Source organism: Maniola jurtina, chromosome 18, assembly GCF_905333055.1.
Source record: "Maniola jurtina chromosome 18, ilManJurt1.1, whole genome shotgun sequence".
NCBI lineage: Eukaryota > Metazoa > Arthropoda > Insecta > Lepidoptera > Nymphalidae > Maniola > Maniola jurtina.
In genome coordinates this window covers 8,372,405-8,395,168 of record NC_060046.1, presented here as the reverse complement: position 1 = coordinate 8,395,168, position 22,764 = coordinate 8,372,405, and the positions used below count along the sequence as shown (strand labels likewise).

Here is a 22,764-nt window from a genome sequence, read left to right as displayed (position 1 = left end):
TGTAAACTATCCGTTACATTTGCTGGAAGGTCAACGATCGTAGCCGAAAGTTAATCTAGTTCTGTGAATCAATTACCAGCGTTAGTCCTGTTACGACAATGAGATTAGACACGGCTTGATGGATAACCGATGATAATCTTCACGCAAACTTATGGTTACGCTTACCAGCGCCTAACCTCGTGGGAGCCACTCGAGTCTACCCCAATTACTGCGGCTTATACAAACAGTTTAATGAACTAATCCAACAAAAGCAGCTCATTTGTTGCGTTGCGTAACCAAATTGTGAAGGTTATTTTCGTTATCGCTTTTCCTGGTGTTTAGACATCTGTGAGAAGTTGAGAAGTTTGTTGCTCGTTGCTCGATTGTTACAAACTAAACTCCTTTCATAATAATATTTTTGGAGAGCTTAGTCGTTCGTAATTTTCTTTTAACTAAATATTTTGATCGTGACCTACGAGTGCAATTCTTAACTTTGCTCGTAGGTAGTCTTTTTAACATTTTCCGCGCATTCCGAGTTTATATCTCTTCATTATTATCAACAACCCATCACCGGCCCACTGCTGAGCATGGGGAATGAAAAGCTTTTAGGTAGGTACGCCACGTTGGCCAAGTGTCATCCATCAGACTTCACTCACCTTTCAGAACATTATGGAGAACTCTCAGGCATGCAGATTTCCTCACGATGTTTTACTTCACCGTTAAAGCAAGTGAAAATTTACGTAACTCCGAAAAGTTAGACGCATTTTAGTAAGCGGACTAAGTCGCGGGATTAATTATAAGAAGGTATCTGTATTACGATGTTTTATAACATACCTATACCCACATAAATAAGAGATTTACAATACGTCAATAATTAAGGTAGTAAAATGTTGTAAGTTATAATTATTTTTAATTATTTACATGTATACATAACATACCAACTACGCATAGTATAAATAGCGACCTGAATACATCATTAATTCATTATTACCATTTAAGTTATGAATATAAAATATACCTACTTGTAGAAACGTTCATGCCCTTTTATTTTAGCAAAGCAAAGGTGCAATGCATATGAGCTTAACCTAGATACATTTAAATTAGTGCATGTAATTGAAATAACTTGACTGTAAAATGAATATTAAGATGCTTATTTTACGTGCATTTTATTGACCTCAAAAACGTATTAAACGCAATGCTAAAGGCTCATTAATTAAAGTAGTTATGTTTTGCTGAAACTATAGTCTCCTAGAAAGCCTAGATATCTTTCATTTCTGAATCTTACGATTATTTGAGAATTGACTTTAAAACCAAAAAAGATTGCCTCCAATTGACAACAGCTTTTTCAGTCCAATCCAATTCAATAACCTGTTTATGGCCATAGGCCTTTTCAAGAGCTCACCACCCAACACGGTCTTCCGCCTTCCCCATCCACCCCATGTTTTACACGATAATAAAACTAACTTTAGACTTTCAACTTTGGTTATTTCAGGTCAGGTACATCAAGTAACGCGTCAACGCCGTCAGCAAAAAAGTTGGATGAGAAGCCAAGCACGCCAATCTCCAAGCCAGTGACCCCAACGTCCGGTGCGAGCGGCGTCGGAGCGGCGGGGGCGCCTCTCAAGGCCGCAGTGAAGCCGCCGGCACTACAGTACCCTTACCTGGGAAACGGCGCCCACGATGCGTACGGACTCGCGGGGTACTCGGCGAGAGCTGCGTTGGCGTACGAGCCTTTGCGTCCGCCGATCGGACCGGCTGCGCTTGCGCCGATACCGGGGGGCAAACCGTAAGTTTTAATCTGTACCCATTCACTACCTTCTAAATTATTAATAGTTAGTCTTTTTTGTTTTAGTTCTCATTACTCGAAATCATCGAATTTAGGCTTACTTTTTGCTATTTCAATCGTCGACTTTGATAAAATTCAATCCCTTGTAAGCCAAGGCAAATGTGTGACCAGAAATTTACGTGGGCGAAGCCATGAGCAATCGTTACTTTATTGGGATTATGTTTCTATGAAGTTGTGGCAATTTTTTTGTATACAATGTCTAAACTAAGAGTACCTATTGTAATAAATTTAGTTGCTATCTTTTGTCAGGGAGCAATATCAAAGATGTATTTAGCCTGTGTACCTACCTACAAAACAATGTTATATAATGTATTTGCTCTTCCCAAACTTCACTCGATATTTTTTAAATAAGGGGTTTCTTTTTATGAACGCACACCTTGCGTAGATAAATAAAGTCGCATTTTCTAAAGAGACCTCATTATTTACAACAAAACAACTTATTTGCAGTGCCTACTCATTCCACGTATCGGCGGAGGGGCAGATGCAGCCGGTGCCGTTTCCGCCTGACGCGCTGATGGGGCCGGGCATCCCCCGTCACGCGCGTCAGGTCTCCGCGCTTGCCCACGGCGAGGTCGTCTGCGCCGTCACAGTCTCCTCGCCCACCAAATACGTGTACACCGGCGGCAAGGGCTGCGTTAAGGTGTGGGACATCAGCCAGCCCAGCAAGGCGCCCGTCAGCCAGCTGGATTGCTTGGTGAGTGGGTAACTGTCGGCGTCCACTTGTGCTACCTACTAGATATCTGCTTCTCGCTCTGGCGCGGTAGAATGCGCATCTAGTTGTCTCGGTCTCCATCTCCTCGCTTGCCAAAATGCACTGGCGCCAAAGGCTGCGTCAAGGTGTGGGACATCAGCCAACCCAGTAAGGCGCCCGTCAGCCAGCTGGATTGCTTGGTGAGTGGGTAACTGTCGGCTTCCACTTGTGCTACCTGCTAGATATTATCTGCTTCTAGCTCTATCGCGTTAGATTGCGCATTTAACTGTCTCAGTCTCCATCTCCTCGATCGCCAAGTTCATGTACACTGGTGGCAAAGACTGCTTCAAAGTCTGGGACATCAGTCAGCCAGCCGAGACGGCAGGAGCTATCGGGGTCCAGTTAACATTTAAAATATCTCTATCTCGTGTTATATCTACAATGGTTGCGTTTTCTCCGTCTCATTTGTCTACCCAAAGGATTTGAGCAGATATCCAGTTCACTGGAGAAGGTATACCTACCATCCTTCTAGGGTTGGCTTCTCCGATATCAATGGGTAAGCCAGTATCAAATATCCCTAGCTTGTATTAGGTACTTTAAGTACGCTTTGGTAAAACTGTAATATAAGTTGTCCATCCCTTGAACTATGAAGAAATCTCCTCGAAATCGAAAATTAAAAGTTTGGCAAAATATGTCGTTAGATCCAGCATGGCCACAGATCAATTATTATCATCTATCTCAACATTCTACTTCTTCTTACTTTTAACACCAATGCTAATAGTTACCCTCTATAGATTTGAATTTTATCAGAGTAAAGTTTTATACGATCTCTTTCTTTGTTTTCAGCAAAGGGACAACTACATAAGATCAGTTAAGCTGCTACCGGACGGTCGCACGCTGATCGTGGGCGGCGAGGCGTCCAATCTCTCCATCTGGGACCTCGCGTCGCCTACGCCTCGGATCAAGGCCGAACTGACGTCCTCTGCTCCCGCTTGCTATGCCTTAGCCATCAGCCCTGACTCAAAGGTGATTATTGTAGTTAATCTATGGTTTTATACTTACCTTATACTTATATTCTAACCCAAAACACATAATATAACGTAGAAACTTTGAAGATATGGTGATAGCTACTCACTAGCAAACCATTTTAAAAATTTTAAGCACTGTTTCAACATATATTACCTATTAAACAGACTATGCCAACTCCAGTTATGCGATTGGATGACTCAAAAAGATACACTAAAAGGTCTGACGCATTATTGTATATTATGTTATTTAAACAAACACATTGGGTAAATATATTTCCAGTTTAAGGCACACGAAATCGTCAATTTGATAGCAACAATTCTGAACTAGTTAAAGCAGGTCTTGCAAAATTCTAAACATCTTATAAAAATCTGTTTAGTTTGTTCTTAATAAAAAAAAACCTTTATTTTTGTCTTCTGTACTTACTCTACATACTGTTTTAAGCTAATGCATTGATCGGCTAAAACTTATATGGTTAGGTAACACCGTAAATGATAGATCGAGGCAGTTATCTTCTAAGGCCAGAGCCCACAAAGGGCTGTAGTTCCGATGATGGGAATGACTATTCGAATGTCAATATTACAATTCCAGGTATGCTTCAGCTGTTGTTCAGACGGCAATATCGCAGTGTGGGACCTCCACAACCAGACCCTGGTGCGGCAGTTCCAAGGCCACACGGATGGTGCCTCTTGTATCGACATATCCGCGGACGGCACTAAGCTGTGGACCGGCGGACTCGATAACACTGTCAGGTAATTTAGACAAATAGATAGATTTATTAACTCTTTATTGTATCTTAAACCAAGAAGAAACATACAAGATATATAGATACTACACTATATACTACATAGTGTCTCTGCCTAAACGAATATACATATAATAGTTGGTATGGCAGAGATTCTGAAAGTCTACACCTGAGAATAAACAATAATTGTGGCCCTAAAATCAATTAGTTTACGAAATGCTAAAAGGCCTCAAATCAGACTTTTTTTAACATTGATTAATAATAATAATCAAGCAGTGGATTTGTGAAACTTAGCAAAAAAAAATATATCTGTTGCACTTTTTTATGGTGAATTTTGTGAAAATGAAACAAGTATTAGTCGATACTACTTTCATGTGGCTAATAATACTGCTAATTTAGTTCAGTTTATTATAAAAAATGCAGTACTGTTATGACACGGATTTTTGTACAAAAACTATTTGAAACAAAAAAAGAGGTAGAGCCAGAGCTTAGAGAATAAATTCTGGATTACAAATTCTGATCTAGCCTGAATGTCTTGCAGGCTGCAACTGAGTAAATCTTTTTAGACTAGTACTCCGTCGATATTCAGGCCCTTTGGATTGATTGTCAGTTATTGTGTTCATTGGTCACTTTATTAACCTTTCCGCATATTGTTACAGATCTTGGGATTTAAGAGAAGGCAGACAATTACAACAACACGACTTCAGTTCACAGATATTCTCCTTAGGATATTGTCCCACAGGTAAAAAAACTTTCCTTTTTTTCTGACCTACCTACATAGATATATTTTATAACATTGCCTTTAGTTATGCCTACCTATAGTGATCTATGGAATCAGATATTTTTTAGGTAAACTGCTAAATTACAATTAGTTTATTTATTTAAAACTAGAGGATGTCTGCGACTTCGTCCGCTTGGATATAGGTTTTTAAAAATCCCGTGGGAACTGTTTGATTTTCCGGGATAAAATTCCTATGTCAATTACAGGGACGCAAACTACCTCGGTAACAAATTTCATACAAATCGGTTAAGCGGATGGGTTTTTAGGAATCCCGTGGGAACACTTTGATTTTCCGGGATACAAAATAGCCTATGTCCGTCCCCGGGATATAAGCTAACCCTGCACCTTTCGTCAGAATTGGTTATACTGTTGGGCCGTGAAAAGGTAGCAGACAGACAGAATCACTTTCGCATTTATACTATGGATTACAACAATTTATCACAAAAAATGGTCAAACCTCCAGCGAAAAAAAATTACAGTTACGGTTTTCATGGTACAGATATTAATTCCCATAGTTAATTATTGTAGAAAAGTCAAGTCAAGGGAGTCGATATTTTGTTTCAAGGCTAATGTTATTTGAAACGCTATTAATTAATAGTTCTTTGCATTTTTAACGAAACGAAAAGATTTCTTATAAAATTATTGCCTAATTACCATGAAATTAACAATTTTAATTTTTATTGCTCTAATTTTACGATCGTTCTAATGGTTTTATTAGTGGTTAACAAAACTGGATGTGTAAATTTATGACCTCTACACGGTTGAATGATTCTTCCAAAGTACCGTTTCGAAATATTGAATGTGAATAAATCGTTTAATTATTTATCAATCTATAGCGTGTGAATCTTTAGATACAGAATAAAATAATATGTTATGCATGAAGTATGTAAAATGTATTTCTGATACAGAATATTATTATAGCTATTTTGCCTATTGTGCTATTTATTACTTTGCCTGCTTTAAATGCAGTTTGACCACTTTCAGCCATATCCATTCATTTTTATGTTTCTAAAGATGCCTATTTTGGTTTCTTGAGGAAGTTTTATAAAAATACTTGATCTTCTGGGAAGCGTTGATCTACGAAATCGTACTAAAGCACTGTTGGATTTCTTAAGCCGCCAGTGTATTTACTAGCCATCGGTGCCATGTCAGGAATTAGCAAAGTTCGCAATTGACAGTCACGTCTTATGACTTTGATTTTTTGTTTGAACATTTAGTACGCACGTACATACGTAGTAGTTACAAGGTAGGAGCATCACGTTCGTCTTTCTAATGAATGACGAAAGTTTATGTGTATGTGTATGATATAATAAGTATTTATATGTGTATTTAGATCACACTAATATAATATTATAAAGGCAATGTTATAATGGCGAAAGTTTGTGTATGTGTGTATGTGTGTGTGTGTGTATGTTTGTTACTCTTTCACGCAAAAACTCCTGGACGGATTTGGCTGAAATTTAGAACGGAGATATTAACGGATTATACCCTGGATTAGCGCATAGGCTACTTTTTATCCCGTAGATATCCATAGTTCCCGTGGAATTTTGAAAAAAAAACTATTCCATGTTTTTCATATGTTGTCCTTCTCTTCGCCAATTTACTCTTAGAAGATTTTGTTCAAATATTTTTTACATGTAAACTCTTATAACATATGAATACAGGCGTCAATGTGTAGCCTGCAGAAGGGTCATTCTTGTGACATCCTCCGATTGAGTAGCACGCCAGTCACAAATGCTCTCTATAGTAACTAATATGAGTAACCTTTTGTCCTCAGGCGAATGGCTCGCGGTGGGCATGGAGAACAGCAACGTGGAAGTGCTGCACGCGGTGAAGCCGGACAAGTACCAGCTGCACCTGCACGAGTCGTGCGTGCTGTCGCTGCGCTTCGCGTCGTGCGGCAAGTGGTTCGTGTCCACCGGCAAGGACAACCTGCTCAACGCCTGGCGCACGCCCTACGGCGCCAGCATCTTCCAGGTGTGTACTCTACTGCGACATGTCACAAACACCAGCTGTTGTGCGTGAAGCTGAATGAAGGGGCGACGGAGCGAGTCTTCAGGCATAGCCGTTATAGAAACAGACGTTATAAGAGCATGGCGTTATAAAAACACAAACGCCAATTCCAATTTCTTTTATGTAGTTATTATTCAAATTTTTACGTGTGTTTTACCAGTGAAGGCTAATAAATAGGGTTATCTACTCATGTGGTAAAAATACGAATTTAACGATTATGTCAGATCAATTCACACTTTTACCATTAACACTTGGTTGGAATTAATCGTAGCTTGTGTTTTTACAGTAAAATAGATTCAAAAGTATTGAAGTACATAGTCCAAAATGTCCAAAACAATTTTCCTTCCAACGGCCCACAGACAGTTTGATCATTGATCGTTAAACGAATACTAATCGAAGTTGTTTGTTGCAGTCAAAGGAATCATCATCGGTGCTCAGCTGCGACATCTCGTCGGACGACAAATACATAGTGACAGGCTCAGGGGACAAGAAGGCCACAGTGTACGAAGTGATCTATTAGTGCGCGACAGGACACTCGGACTACGAACAAACGAACTGATCAAAGTGCCGTGACCGCGACGTGGTCGTGACGTGATCGTGACGTGATCGTGACGTGACGTGACGTGACCCGCGCGGGACGTTCCGCGAGCATAGCGCGGAAAGTGGTGATATAGCTTTAGTGTATAGAGTATATTGGGAAGCCTGTATGTACTTATGCGACTTGTTTATATAGATTAGTGTGCGCGGTTTATGTTTATTTGTTGAGCGCCCGTAGTGTATGTTGGCAGCAGATCTCAAAATGATGATTTCGTTTCAATATTGTTGTAAAATGCTCATATTAAAGAAAAGATATGCGCAAATTATATATGGCTCGTTTTATTTATCTAATTACCCACCTTTTTACTACTGATTACATTACTACAATTGGATTAGCCATCTATGATGTAAGCAAACCTGTCATCCCTAAACATGATCATAAATAAATTATTGTAGCAGATAAGGAAGAGGAAATAATAGGCATAGAAAGACACAAAGTCAAAGACTTCAAAAAAATCGTAACAGGGCTCTCTCCGTCGCTCGTTTCATACAATCGTAGTTCCAATTTCATTTGAATACTAAGCAATCAAAGTCCATGAAATTTTGCAGACATATTCTAGAAACTAATATCTGTGCCTGTGGTGTTTTAGTTTTTTCTAAAAATATGTAGTTTTAAAATTACAGGGGCTCAAAGATTTGTATGAAAATTTTTAAGACCGCGTAACTTTGAAACATACACACGTCTAGTCTGTCATACACCTACCATTAGGACCATGTCTGTCATACACCTACCTAATGACAGACTAGACCAGCTGGCTGGTCTAATGTAGCAGTCTATGGTGGATTCACAATTTAGGAATTTTAACTGTGGCTAATTCAGCAATTTCGCTTATTAATCCAGTAATTGTAAAAAAAAAACTGGCAAAAAATAAGTTCCTCAAAGGTTTAAAAATCTAACTGGCGAACTCACCGCAGTTCGGCTGGCTGGTTTAGTTTACAAAGCCACTTTATTACATAGGTACTTTTAGCTTTTATTAAGCATCTCCTGGTCTTGAGAAATTTAAATTAGTAAATATTTAATGTTAGGCCATGTTACGGTTACGTGGAGAACGCGTACAGGTAAGCGCAGTATGGGACGACATCCTGCCCGCTGAACCGATGACCTGAAGAAGGTAGCGGGGAGCGGGTGGATGAGGAAGGCGGAGGACCGTGTTTGGTGGCGCGCTTTTGGAAGTCCAGCAGTGGACGCATACAGGCTGATGGAATGAAATGGAATGGAGGCCATGTTAGGCTTAGGTATATTATGCTAACAACAATTCTAAAACGCCAAAAGTTTGTACCTGCGGTGGTATCGATAACAATAGTGAATTTATACTCGAAAGTCGAAATAATGAAAAACTTCCAAGTGTCTTAGGTACCTAGATAAAATGACGTCGATTTTGATGTTTTTCCCTAAACTAAACTTAGAGTAGCTATCTGCATCTTTTTCTTTTTAATATTGCTAAAAAAAAAGGACGGAAAGGTTAGGCAAACAATAGGGTCGCGAGTCGCGTCTGGTACCTAAGTACAAAGCCCAGACTCACAAGGTTTGACAGTTCTAGTTTGTCATCCTTTTCTAATTACATTGCAAAGAAAAAGATGCGAATACTCTAAATTTTAGTTGCGCTCTGAATCAGTGCCATTCAGGTTCCAAAAGGTTTTTTTTATAGATAGATGTGTCTGGTCGTGATAACTATTGTTTTATTTTCCTCATTAAGCAGTAGGTGCTTCGAAATAATACCTAAGTATTAGGTACTTATCTGTCGTCATATTATCATAACAAAAATACGTATAGCATCGATTCCAATAACTGAAACGTGATACCATTTTTATCAAGAGATTTCGCTTTAAATTAGCCCTTCAAAAACAACACATGCCCGCTAACGACGGTTTTATCTGACGCACGACGGACAAACACCGTGTTTGCGCTTGATATTTGTTTTATCTCCCCGCGGCAATCCCCAGGGCCATCAAAATATTTGTGATTCAATCCTATACCTACTATGTATGACCACCCTCAGTTTGTATGGGTCGATCAATGAAACTAGCAGTTGGATTATTTTCCTACTACTCAAACTCGTCAAAATTGGTTAAACTGTTGGGCCGTGAAAAGCTAGCAGACAGACAGACAGATACACACTTCCGCATTTATAATATTAGCACAGTTTTGATATCTCTGTCTGTCTGTCTGTCTGTCCGTCCGTCCGTCCGTCCGTCTGTCTGTCTGTCGTTTTCATCACATTATGTGGAACTTACGATTATGTCGAGGCATATCAATCGATTGCGATGTAAGATCTCGGAGTCGAAATCTTTGGGCCAGTAGTATAGGTATCCGGAAGGATCTGGAAAGCCACCTCATTAGCTACTACCTCAAGAAAACTCTGATTAATAAAAAGGGATCATGACTGAGGAATCAATGAGGAACTTCAACGCAGAGACACCGAGAGTACCTATCTACCTACCTACCTACGTGACTAGGAGTGTGCTAGGAGTAAGTATTACCTGTGGATAATAGGCCGTAGGAAATTAATGGTTTTTATTCCGATTATTATATTTACTTCTTTACTATTCTTTCACTGATACGTAGATTTAACCTAGGTACCTATGATTCTAGTAGGTAGGTGGTGGTCTAGGTATACCTAATAATATTATGTACCTACTAATTGATTTACGTTTAAATTCTTCTATGACTGCATATAAGTATTTTCCATCATACCTAGTTAGCGGAAAACAACGTGGTGCTCCGAATAGGGTACCTACATTCGTAATGGATCCATCGGCGATCGGACGTGGACAGATGCTGGCACTGCCAGCCACCGGACCTTATCAGCTTATACACAGTCGGCGGAGTCTGCACATAGGTACCTACATGTACCAGCTACCTATGTAGGTATTTACAACTACAAAGCTATATGGAAATTGTAACAGGTTTTTATTACGCAACTTGCAACAAATGTAAGAATCGTGACGTTGAATTTATAACTTACTAGATGACACTCGCGACTTCATCCGCGTGGATGTAGGTTTTTAAAAATCGCGCGGGAACTCTGTTTTCCGGGATAAAAGTTACCTGTCAATATTCGGGACGCAAGCTACTTACTTCTGTACCAAAATTCATATAGGTACATCGGATAAACGGTCTTTGAGAATCCCGTGGGAACTCTTCTATTTTCCGAGATAGCCTACAATATCCATCCCCGGGGGGTTAAGCTAACTTTGTACCTTTCATCAAAATCGGTTAAACTGTTGGGTCGTGAAAAGCTAGCAAACAGACAGACAGACACACTTCCGCATTTATAATATTAGCACAGTCTTACGATATTATTTATCCTCTTTATGCAAGTAGGTACAACAGGCGGTCCCATTGGTTTTACGTCTTAGCTTCTTAGATGCTTAACAGGGCTCTCTCCGTCATTCGTTTCATACAATCGTAGTTCCAATTTCATTTGAATACTAAGCAAACAAAGTCCATGAAATTTTGCAGACATATTCTAGAAACTAATATCTGTGTCTGTGGTGTTTTAGATTTTTCTAAAAATATGTAGTTTTAAAATTACTGGGGCTCAAAGATTTGTATGAAAATTTTTAAGACCGCGTTACTTTGAAACCGAATATTTTAACAGAAATCTGGAAAACCACAGACATAGATATTAGTTTCTAGAAAATAAATATTAGTTTCGACGGTCGATACTTATAGATAGGTACATTAGTGTGGATCGCACTGTTTGATTAACATAGATAAATGAAGAGTAGTTTGATTTTATTCTAACTATCAATAACACAAAATAAAATCAATGTTGAAGTGTGACTGTATATTCCGTGTTTGTTATCTTTTCACGGCTAAACCGATTTTGAAGAAACGTTCCTACTCCAGCGCAGGGCCTCAGCTACGTATTACCTACTTACTACCTACTTTCCTAAGTATAAACAGATCTCTCTTCATATCTCTCGATATGCACAGCATAAAAAGTAGCAGGTATAGGCAGATACGAGTAGATTGATTTGACTATTCAAAGGTTCTTTCTGATTCTGAAACTTTTAATAAAATAAAAAAAAATCTTTTCAATTCTAGGATACTTTTTCATGTCTCCGCGTATCGTAATCCGAGATGGAAACATAATATAATATGGTAAATATCTATGATAGAATGCGCAGCTCGCGCCAGACACTGGCGGTGCCAGCCACCGGAGAGATAACGCCCACGCCGACTCCGGCTGCGCAGAATTTGCTACAACACGCTATTTTAGGGGTCCGTATCTGAAGGGTGCCAACGGAACCCTATTACTAAGCTTCCACTGTCCTGTCCGTCCATCGCGCGTTGGTTGGTCCATCCGTCTGTCTGTCAGCGGGCTGTATCTCGCGAACCGTAAGAGCTAGTTCGCACAGCGGATAAAAATTGCGCGATTTTTTTTCCTAATTCTGTAACATTTGCAATCGTAAACAGATGCCCGCACTGCGATTTAAAATTCTCGCGGGAAAAATTTATGATTTGATACGCGGAATTAAATTCGTGCGAATATTTTGAGCATTATGGAGGTATATCAAAATTGGCGTTCACCGCATTCGCAGTGCGGGTAGGTGAAATTCCGTACGCGGAAAATAAACCTACTATCCACCTATACCTACTATCAACTATGGTACGTAAGCGATGTAAAGTAGGTCTGTCTGTCCGTCTGTCTGTCTGTCTGTCCGTCTGTCTGCCCGTCTGTCTGTCCATCTGTCTGTCTGCCAGTCCGTCTGTCTGACATTGAAATTAATAACATTGAGAACCAATTTTTCTTTGAACATTCGTATAATCCGTAGTTATATGAATACGAGTAAGTCTATGGCACATTAATATTATTATTAACGACTGGATGATGTTGTTGTTTTCCTCATTATATTTTGCACGCGCGTGGACAGTTGTTCAGTACTTCCGATTGTTATCAGTTATCACAAATTATCAAGGGATGTAAGCGCTGCAAAAAACACCTACTATCAATTCCGCTCCGATCGGAATTTCCGCTTTTTAAGTTTATTTCATGATTTCTAAGGCCTGGCGTAGTGGACTTTTCCATTTAAATGCACAGCTGATGATACCTACTAATCTTACTGAACTGATTTTGATAAAACTAAGATTGGTACGTGGTAGGTAGATTGGAACACCTTATTTCTGCCCAAAAAAGGGGTGTAATGTTTTCAAAGTTCATGTATGTACTTACTAAGTATGTGAGTTTCTTTATCCCGCCATAACTTCGTGGGCACCAATATATGGCTAATTTTGGATGTATGGTACCTATCGTTGGAATCCTTACATTACATCATCATGAGTGGCACTGGCTATGAGTATAATGAGTTTTTAAACTATTAAATCTTACTTTGTAGTTTATTTTTTGGCAAGGCAATCCTTTTAATTTTTTATATAACAACTTCTTGAAAGTAATTCGTTGTTGGTAAATCTAGCAAACCGACTGTTTGGATTACGAGAAAGTTCTAGAGCTTTCTTTGTAATAGGTTAGGTACGTACCTAGATAAATAAAAATATAATTTAATTCTATCTTTCGTAGGTAAACGAACTGTCGCATGCAAACAAACCGATAAATAATTAAAAGAAAGTGAATGATCTACATATCGCATAACAATAAACACACACCAGTTTTTTATTATTTTAAAAATATCTAGTAGGTAGGCAGATAAGTAAGTACATGCTGAGATTGGTTTACCTATTAGAGAGAGAGAGCCAACGCATGTCAGACCTTCGTTACTTTATAAAAGCTGAAATTTTCACTGCGTATTGTACCCAACACTAGAAGGAACATCAGCGATCATGCAGTTTGGGTCATGGTGGCTTTGGGAGTTAACATGTGACAAAGGTGTAAAAAATCTTACGTGAAAGTATAAAGTTTATTTTTTTATATTTATTTCGGAATACTAATAGAAGTCACATCATGCATTGCCAGACACGAAGTTTCGTGGCAACTGGCAACCGCCTGCCGGCCACCCTTAAACTTTAAAAAATTAGATTTTATACTTTGACGTAAGATTTTTTTACGCTTTAATTACCTGTTATCCCCCAAAGCCACCATGATCCAAACTTCACAGGACAGTCGCTTGAACGATAATTATTGTTCTTCTTTTATAAAACTTTCAGCTTTTATAAAATAACGAGGGTCTGGCACGCACTGGCTCTTAATCCATATACCCAATAGGCAAGACGTGATAAAATAAAGTTTGTAGTCTGTACTTTGTATGTATCACCTGAATACCTACATACATATCAACCTTAGCTTAGAGTAAATGACGTGATTACCTAAAGTGTATCGTATAGGTTCATTCATTGAGTGTTGACTGGTGATTAATCGTGGTGGCGACTGACGCGGGCGCAGGCTGCCCGGTAATCGCCGATCGTCTGTTATCGCGTCCGTCGCGCTGTCCGGAGTGGTTGCGACCACTCACTCTGAGTACAGGACGCATCGCATGCGCCTGTCCGTAACTCACCCCGACCGTTTTTCATCTAAAATTTTTTTTTCATAATTATTTTTAAAAATAATCCAAACTGACAGTTCAAACATAATATTTTGTAAGTACCGCCGAAAGTATTCTCTCCAAACTTGAAGCTTTTAAAATCTTCCACTTCTTAAGCCACAATTTTTTTTAAATTTCAGATCCAAAATGTACCGCGAAGATAGCGGTCTGCTTCTTGACGATGCACTCCTGAACGATCAGCTTCTCTTCGAATACACGCCGGTCGAGAGCCTGATCAACTTCGAACTCCCGACGAATCTCAACACCGATTTCGACGCCTGGCAACTCAGTGATGCCGACTTTCAGTGTGATGCGTTTATTAACGCTTTCGACGATTCAAATAGAGATAGTTCAAACTTAGAAGGCAGCTCTCCCGTACTTTTTGACTTCGATAATTTGGACAAGAACCTGGATGACTACCTTCTCGAAGCTCTGACTAACGATAAATCCAGGGATCTTCTGCAGTCCGCGACAGATTCTAACGATAGCGGTAGTGATGCAGATCTAGGACGACTTTCGGTCCTCGGGATCGATTTGGATTCGACGTGCGTGCAAGACATTCAATATCCGCAACAAAGTTTTGACAAAAAGAGTGAAAAAGTGCGTATAGTAATTCAAGATGCAAAAGTGCGTTCGTGGGGTGAGCCGACGTTCTGCCCTAAGCTCGGTGCGTTTCGGTGTCCGGTGGAGGAGTGCGGGAAACTTTACGCGAAGGCGTCGCATTTGCGCGCGCACTTGCGGCGGCACAGCGGCGAGAAGCCTTACCGGTGCACGTGGGGAGGCTGCAGCTGGCGGTTCGCGCGCTCGGACGAGCTGGCGCGACACCGGCGCAGTCACTCCGGTGACAAGCCCTACCGCTGCGGCGAGTGCGGCAAGCGGTTCGCGCGCTCCGACCACCTCGCCAAGCACGGGCGCGTGCACGCTCGCCGCGCCGCCGCCGCCGCCGCCGCCGCCAAGCGAGTCACTGTGCATTCCTACCGTACAAGAAGACTTTTGTAAATCTAAGGTGCTAATTAAGTAGATTTATGCAAACAAACTTCTGTGTTATGGTGCGTCGCAACAATCTAGTTTATAACGTCCTGACTTCGAACGCCTTACCTATCTCTAGATATTAAGTGAATGTATAATAACTAAAAAAGACCTATCTAAAGAAAAATATGGTGACAAGGAATCTTTAAGGTCAAGACAGAGGTCTGTCGTCTGCACTTGGAATGCAAGCCTACTACAAATTTGCGACTGCAATTGCACTAATTTTACATGGTTTTAGTGCAACTGCATTGCAAGTTTCAACTGCCAACTGATTGTGCAGTCCGCATGCATTTCACGCTCTTATGTGTGGTGATACCTACTAGAACTGCACGACGACTGCACGCAAACTGCCTTATCGGTTGTCAGTTTCAATGCAATGTGCCAATTGCAATAAACACATTTCAAGCTGTTATTTTGCTGTTGGCTTGTCCAAATGCAGACCGTTTGTGTAGACCGAAACTAGTATTTTTATAACTAAGTAGGTATCTGTTCTCTCATGAGTCACGACACACCACAACACAGAAGTTTGTTGGCTTCTTTATGTTTTACAAGTGTAATTGTGATCAAGTGAGAAACTGTAAGTTTAGAAAATAACCTATACCGAACCAAAGATCGCGCAGGCGCGTTTTAGTTCTAAGCAAATTATTTCTTAAATTAGGTAGGCAGTTAAGTATTATTCACATAAGTAAAGGAAGGGCCCTGTACCAGAGATTTATGCTCTCATTTTAAATTTCAAAGGTCCAATCGTGGTTAGTTTCTCTTTACTTAGTAATAATTATTATAGGCCTAGGTATGTTTTATTTTATTTATTTATTGATACAGTACAAACAATTTATCAATGTTAGGTACTTATTTGTTACTTAAAATAGCTAAGATAATATAAAGAATGTCGTGCAAACTAATTGCTCATACATGACCTTAGGAATCTCAATCCACCAACTATAAAAGTCATTGTATGATTAGATTGGTAAGTCTTGTTACTTATTACTTAGGTACCTATCTTTACTAAGTATTAAAATGTATGAGGTTCTACTTTGTATAAAGTTGAACAAAATAATAAAAACGAACTGTTTTGTCAATAGCTTTTAAGATAAGTGAACATAATAAAATAATTGATAAACTCTATATACCTACATTGTCTTTAAACCTTAACCATTATTTCGTAGGTAAGTAGAACTCTTTTGGTTTCCCGAGTTCAAAAGTACTCAAGATCACTGCGAGCGTAGTGGATCTTCTACCTGCCTGCGAAAGTCCTCTCAAAATCAGTTTAGTCGTTAAACACATTAGCCCGGAAACACAAACAGCCCAGAGTTTTAAATATACGATTTTAATATCGAGTAGGTACCTAATTGAAATAAAAGGCAGTAATGTAACTATGTATTTCGAAATTACAGACCTCATCCCTTTACCCCTACCACCTCGACCTTCTGACTGCTTGCGACTGTCTGGTCATATGCCTACGGCTGTCTGACTGCAACAGCTGTCTGTCCGACTGCATGCGACTGTCTGATCGACTGCCAGCTGCAACTGTCTGACATACTGCCTTCGGCTGACTCACTGACTGCGAGGCGTGTCTGTCTGATTGATTATATACGACTGTCTGACCAACTGACTGTAAATGTCTGGTGGTTGGCCTGTCACTGTCTGACCGACAGGCTGCGATTGTCTGACCAAATGCCTGCGAATGGTCTGACCATAGGCTTAGCGAAAAAATCGTAAGTCTATGGGTCTGACCGACTGCTGCGTTCGTTGGCAGTGTTGGCACTGTGCGTATTATATTAATCTTACCCATCTTTGCTGTACGCCTTTATCAGATTTTTTAATTAAAACATTTATTATACAGTAGTCACGGATAACTTTAGAAACATGTCCAGTCAAGCAACGGTTAAATAATTCGATTTAAATAATTCATCAATAAACTATTTGCAGAAACTCTTTTTAAAATAACATGTTGTTTTAAGCAATCCACAAAAATGATAAAAACATTCGAAGTTATTTACCAAAACATTCGATTCACAAAGTTACTCAAAACTGTGGGGTAACTTTGTAAGGACAAAATCTGTGTATATCTACCGCTGCTATACCAATGTTACCCGTATGTACTGTATTAAAAAATTACCTATCAAATGGATTATCTGTGGTAAAATAATAAAATAGACTATGGATAATTTACCCGACCAAATAGTATGAACCACTATTGTCATACAATTTAAACTAAATAATAAAGCTATCTAAAATAGCAGTATTATCAATAGATACACGATTCAATTCAACTCGAGATACAAATAAAAATGGTGGTTCAATTCTTAAAACATTTTGTAGATTGAAATAAATTACTCACAGCAAAAGAAACATATTAGAAGTTAGTTAATAGTTTAATGTTATCGCATTATAATTGTGCATCTAGTGCGAGTATATGGTGCATAAGTGAGAGTTGTGAATGACAAATAACAGGTTGTTGAAGACAAGACACCGAAATCGTTGCGATTTTTATTATATACAGTATACTTTCCAAATAGTGAAGAAAAAAATCGTTGAATACAAAAGAATACAGTGTGTCCGGTGCAAACTCACGTTGTTAGTGAATTACCACTAGAATCCTCAGGCAATACAGGCTGGGTGACTACATTTCAATCAGCATGTGACCCACATCTGAGATTTCTCTTCCTTGTATATTGTTGCTTTACCAATATTATCGCTCACCAACCTCAACGTCGCTGCTGCTGAGCTCAATATAAGGAGATGATCGACGAGCTACACTGGGGTATCAGACATGACATTTTATGAACTTGTCACGGTTGACTACAACCTGTGCACCTCAGGGGGGTCTAAGAAAAAACAAGATTTCTGCAAACATTATTCAAATAGCTGCGGTTCTTTCGTATCAGCTTAAAGTCATTAAAAAATCCACACTGAAGTTCTAACAAGTGCCAAGTGAAGTTTGTGAGTAATATAATTAAGTAATTAAATGAGAAAAAGTGAAAATAAATTTCAAGAGACATTGCAGTGAAGTTTCAGTGGTAACCAAAATGAGACTATGGCATCTTTGTATCTCATAAAGTAAACAATGAAGTAGGAATGGCTCATGCAGAAAATCACAGATATATTGTGCAGGTCGGTTAAACACATATTTTAAATTAAACTATAATTTGTATTTAAATCACAAGAAAAAAAAAATTAAAGCATTTTATTTAGTTTTCACTAAGAAGTTTAACTTTTGATGTGCCATATTTGAATGTAGTTTTGTTCTGTATTTAAATTAAGTTTAGCAGATAGTATTTAATACTTTCAAATTGACCTTTGTTCATCTTTTTATCAGTGCTTTGTAATAAATATTGCATTATACAAAGATTCATAGGCAATTCAACACATTGTATGTGTGTTTACTAACATGCTTATTGTTTATATTTATAAAGTGAAATCTTAGATTGTGTCTAAAAATAGGCTGGCATTTCTGTACCTAATTGTATTTCTTTTTACTAAGATAAGTAGACAGTCGAAGTAGGGGACTCATAAATTATATTTCTTATAAAATCGATATACAGAAGGATTTTGTCTGGATACTCACTAATTTAAGACACACACTAATACTATAGTGTTTGTCAATTAACTATATCATGCCCGCAAGCCATGTTAGCCCAGTGGTTAAGAGGTTTGCCTCTTATTTGGGAGGTCAGAGGTTCAATCCCAAGCACATGCTTCTAATTGTTCAGTGTTATGTGCATTTTAAGCAATTAAATATCACTTGCTTTAATGGTGAAGGAAAACATTGTGAGGAAACCTGCATGCCTAAGAGTTTCCCATAATGGTCAAAGGTGTGTGAAGTCTGCCAATTTGCACTTGGCCAGTGTGGTAGACTATGGCCAAAACCCTTCTCACTCTAAGAGGAGTCCTTACTACTTCTTCACACTCCACGCTCTGTAGTGAGCCTCCAATGGGTTGACCAGGATGATGATGATGATGTACTTATAAGAGAGAATTAGTCGTCACCAGGAGGTTTTATCAGTCTTATGTCAGAACTCAGAACCATTCTACCCAATACCCGAATAATGTTTGGTCTGGATCCTACTTGTATCCCAGTAGCCTAATATATGATTATTTTTACATACAGGTCTTTGTGGGGGCACTCTCTGCACAATATGAGGCACTGTCAGTGGAGGCCTCCAAGCAGACCAGCTCAGAAGAGATAGTTTGTTGCATTGCTGACAAACTCAACTTGAATGATGGATCTGGAGGTCCTTATGAGCTGGCAGAGGTATATAGATTTTAATATTTTCTCTTATACTACTTTTTGTAAATCACTACCTCACTTCCTATATTATTATGAATGCAAGTGTGTCTGTTTGTTGGTTTGTGCTCCAATCACGACGCAACAGATAGATGTGATTGTTGAATGAATAGTTAGTTTAAAATGACAAAGAGAGATAACATGGAATACAAAGAATTTCCACAGGATTTTTAAAAACCTAAATCAATGCAGGCGAAATCGCGTGCATCAGCTAGTAAAAACCTTCAAAGTTGTGAGAGTGACCCTTTGCATTGCTCTTTCAACTTTGAGGCTCTTGGCTCTCACTAGGTAAAATATTAAAAGACTCCAGGATGCAATTCTATCTCTTTGCCAAAATTCCTCAAGATCAGTTCAGTAAAGATTGATACACATTTTACAGGATAGGATATCAGAATGACACTAACATTGTCACATTAGTAGTGGATTTAGAAAAAAAGAACAACAAGAATAGGACATGAAAAACGTGTTTTACTACAAACAATAGTGCCTTAGCGTAAGACGAGATTAGTCACTGATGATAAATATCATCAATTAATTTTTTTGCCGCATTAACTACGCGCGCCTGTGAATTCCACACAATTGCAACTTCCTAACAGATGTTTCCTTTTAAAATAGACTATAATGTAAATATTTTGCTGTGGATATTCAATCAATGTTAGGAAAACTATTCTTAACAATATATTCCAGTATTTGATTGTTATTTTCATCAGCCTGCGCCAAACGGCCAATTCTTCATTATTCTTAAAATATCATTTGTAATACTTGTCTTTAATTGAACTGAAACCGACTCATGTGTGAGCTATTTGAAATCTTAATTATTTGTCCTTAGAAGTATGATAATGAACAAGGATGGTTCATTTCTTCTAGCTAAGAATAATAAAAAGCAACTTTCAGCAGAATGTAGATTTTTGCAGGTTTTTTTAACACAGGAAAGCAACGTAGCTATTGCAAGAGGGGTTCAAATTATTCAATTTTGTATCAAATCCACATTCCTATGTCAAAAACTATGTGGAAGTGTGTGTTCTAAAGTTTGACTGTTGGTACTGTACCTATATGATGTAAAATGAAATTCAACAACAAAGATTTAAAATCATCCTAAAACTTTTTCTTTTTACCCAACTGCGGCAAAGCCACAAGGAAGGTTATGATTTTAGCAGTCTATGTATGTATGTATGTAATATGTATGTATGTATGTTTGTATCCAGATTCTGTGTGTTCCACCGTAGCGCCTAAACTACTGGACCGATTTTGATGACTGAGGTGTCATTGATTCGTTGTAAAAGATAGGGTGACGTAGGCTACATTTTATACGAAAAAAATTGACCTATGGTATATATTTTTTTTGCTGTTGTATCTAGTGGGATGTCAAAGCAAAGAGGAAAAATTCTGAGTTCATGAAAATATATGTACCTACTACAACATTAAAATATACCAAGCAACAGAAAAACAATTTTACTATGATATTTCAGAGTTTACTTTATTTTGTGTGTAGTGAAGATTACAGGTTTGCTCGGTTCACTGGATAATCGCCTGGTCGCAATATGTGTATCTCATTGACTTGGCCTGTCACCCAGGTGGTCGGGGATATGGTCAGCGGCGAGTGCAAGGAGCGGCGGCTGGGGCCCAACGAGTCGCCCGTCGCCGTCATGATGCTGTGGCCGAACAACAACTCTGGCCAGTATTACAGGTATGTATTTTTTTTTGTGATGGACGTGTGGCCTAGTTATAACAACCTAACTATCACTAACATCACAATAATCTGTAAAAAAACCTAAGGCTGCTTTTCCACTAGAGATGTGTTATGCTACGTTGCTATGGATGCGGTTGATATCCACCAATCATATTCATTGGTGACCATAGCTTAGCACTGGTGAAAACGGATTCAACTAAGATATGTTTTTTATATGTAAGGATGCGTGCTATGGCTGACTGCTATGGGCCGTCGCGAGTGGTGTAGCTATGTGCAGAGCAGAGTACCTACATAGCTTAGGATTGGTGGAAATGGTCACATATTTTCGTAGCGTAGATTTCACATATTCACAGCATAGCTGCATAGTACATCTCTGGTGGAAAGGCACCTTAAGAGTGAAAATCTCGTTCTCTTAGTCTAGTTGTATGCAGAAGAATCTGGAAACCAACCGCATTATTATCCCAGGACCTTGAGCAATCACTACCCATATTATAAATGCAAATATGTGTTTGCTTGTTGGTTTGTTCTTCAATCACATCGCAACGGATAGACGTGGTTTTTTGCATGGGTTTAGTTAAATAGGTACCTGGAGAGTGACATAGACTTTTTTTACCCATCTTCTGGAGGTTATAAAGCCTTGTATCCACTAAGTGGAGATGTTTTTAGGTTACAGTACATACCATAACCCAGATTTGATATTTGCTCTCAAGATTGGCCTTCAAGACCAGAGAGAGAATTCGATTAAATATTTATTTTAAATATGATGTGTAGGTTTTAGGAAAGATGAAAATAACCATTGATGTAGGAGGAATATACAAAATAACCATAAAGCGGTCTTTCATTCTGATTGTTTATATTAAATTCTAATGACGTTAAAATAATCCACATTCCACATACAACGCGCGACGGTAACAGCGCGTCACGACGCGACGTCATAAAAAACGCGCGTGTATGCGTGTAGCATTTGTAAGGGCTAGTGACAGTAGCAAACAGAGTGGATTAGTCTAGTTTTTTTTGTTAACTACCTACATACTTCTTTATGTACTTTTTACGTCGAAACCAGACTACTGAAAACAAAACACAGAGGATGTACGCCTAGGCTTGCTGTGCACTGCCTCCTTTATGCTAAAGCAAAAAGCTTAGTTTGAGTTGTTCTCAACAAATACGCTCTGCCTGGGCAACGCGTTGCTTGTGTTTTGTACATTACAAGGCTCGGTATCGGCCAGAGCTAAGACGGATAGAGATGTGTTTAACATACCAATCAGATTATGACGTGAAAAAAGTATCACATCATTTATCGCAATCTGATTGGTTTGCTAAACACATCTCCGCCCATCTCCGCTTTGGTGGCTAGTGGATACCGAGCCGATGTACAAGGAACTAGGACTTCATCTGTGTTGGTGTTAGCTGGCGGGCGTGCTCTGCCTTTTTGGAGTGTTTTTTTTTTTTGTTAAAACTGACTGGAAAGCGCTCTAACGGGGTGCTGTGCGTGTGTCGGCGAGAGTGCCGGCACAGACGGGGCCCATACTTGTATAGTTTCCCCTAACTTGTTACAAATAACTACAAACTTGGCATTGGCTAATCTTTGTAAAGCCA

At 39.0% G+C, this 22,764-nt stretch overlaps 3 protein-coding genes across 12 annotated transcripts in view; all 3 read left to right on the top strand.

Annotated features, from left to right (window-relative positions):
• LOC123874447 (protein groucho-like) overlaps positions 1-7,946 on the top strand; it is a 105,190-nt gene extending 97,244 nt beyond the window's left edge. For both annotated transcript variants that reach the window (XM_045919794.1, XM_045919793.1), the window contains exons 10-16: positions 1,472-1,765; positions 2,273-2,519; positions 3,363-3,542; positions 4,134-4,294; positions 4,947-5,029; positions 6,846-7,045; positions 7,494-7,946. In XM_045919794.1, coding sequence (XP_045775750.1) covers positions 1,472-1,765; positions 2,273-2,519; positions 3,363-3,542; positions 4,134-4,294; positions 4,947-5,029; positions 6,846-7,045; positions 7,494-7,601 — 1,273 coding nt within the window. In that variant the 3' untranslated portion in view covers positions 7,602-7,946. The remainder of the gene's footprint in view (positions 1-1,471; positions 1,766-2,272; positions 2,520-3,362; positions 3,543-4,133; positions 4,295-4,946; positions 5,030-6,845; positions 7,046-7,493) is intronic.
• A 5,825-nt stretch (positions 7,947-13,771) lies between these two features.
• LOC123874564 (zinc finger protein 572-like) lies at positions 13,772-16,315 on the top strand. 2 transcript variants are annotated; one of them, XR_006797952.1, is made up of 3 exons: positions 13,772-14,216; positions 14,302-15,352; positions 15,692-16,315. XR_006797952.1 is itself a non-coding variant. In XM_045920002.1 (2 exons), exon 2 carries the CDS (start codon positions 14,309-14,311, stop codon positions 15,158-15,160), a length of 852 nt encoding a protein of 283 aa, XP_045775958.1. In that variant the 5' UTR covers positions 13,772-14,216; positions 14,302-14,308; the 3' UTR covers positions 15,161-16,315. The 2 variants fall into 2 exon arrangements, 1 of the variants encoding a protein (XP_045775958.1); XM_045920002.1 differs by having other exon boundaries at positions 14,302-16,315.
• Positions 16,316-17,454: 1,139 nt separating this feature from the next.
• Positions 17,455-22,764, top strand: part of LOC123874556 (unconventional myosin-IXAa-like) — a 39,720-nt gene continuing 34,410 nt past the window's right edge. For all 8 annotated transcript variants that reach the window (XM_045919989.1, XM_045919986.1, XM_045919983.1 and 5 more), the window contains exons 1-3: positions 17,455-18,304; positions 19,302-19,445; positions 21,053-21,165. In XM_045919989.1, coding sequence (XP_045775945.1) covers positions 18,269-18,304; positions 19,302-19,445; positions 21,053-21,165 — 293 coding nt within the window. In that variant the 5' untranslated portion in view covers positions 17,455-18,268. The remainder of the gene's footprint in view (positions 18,305-19,301; positions 19,446-21,052; positions 21,166-22,764) is intronic.

What these genes read in the sequence shown, in the direction of transcription:
- LOC123874564 (XM_045920002.1), top strand. Translation starts at nt 14,309, where the DNA reads ATGTACCGCGAAGATAGCGGTCTGCTTCTTGACGATGCACTCCTGAAC.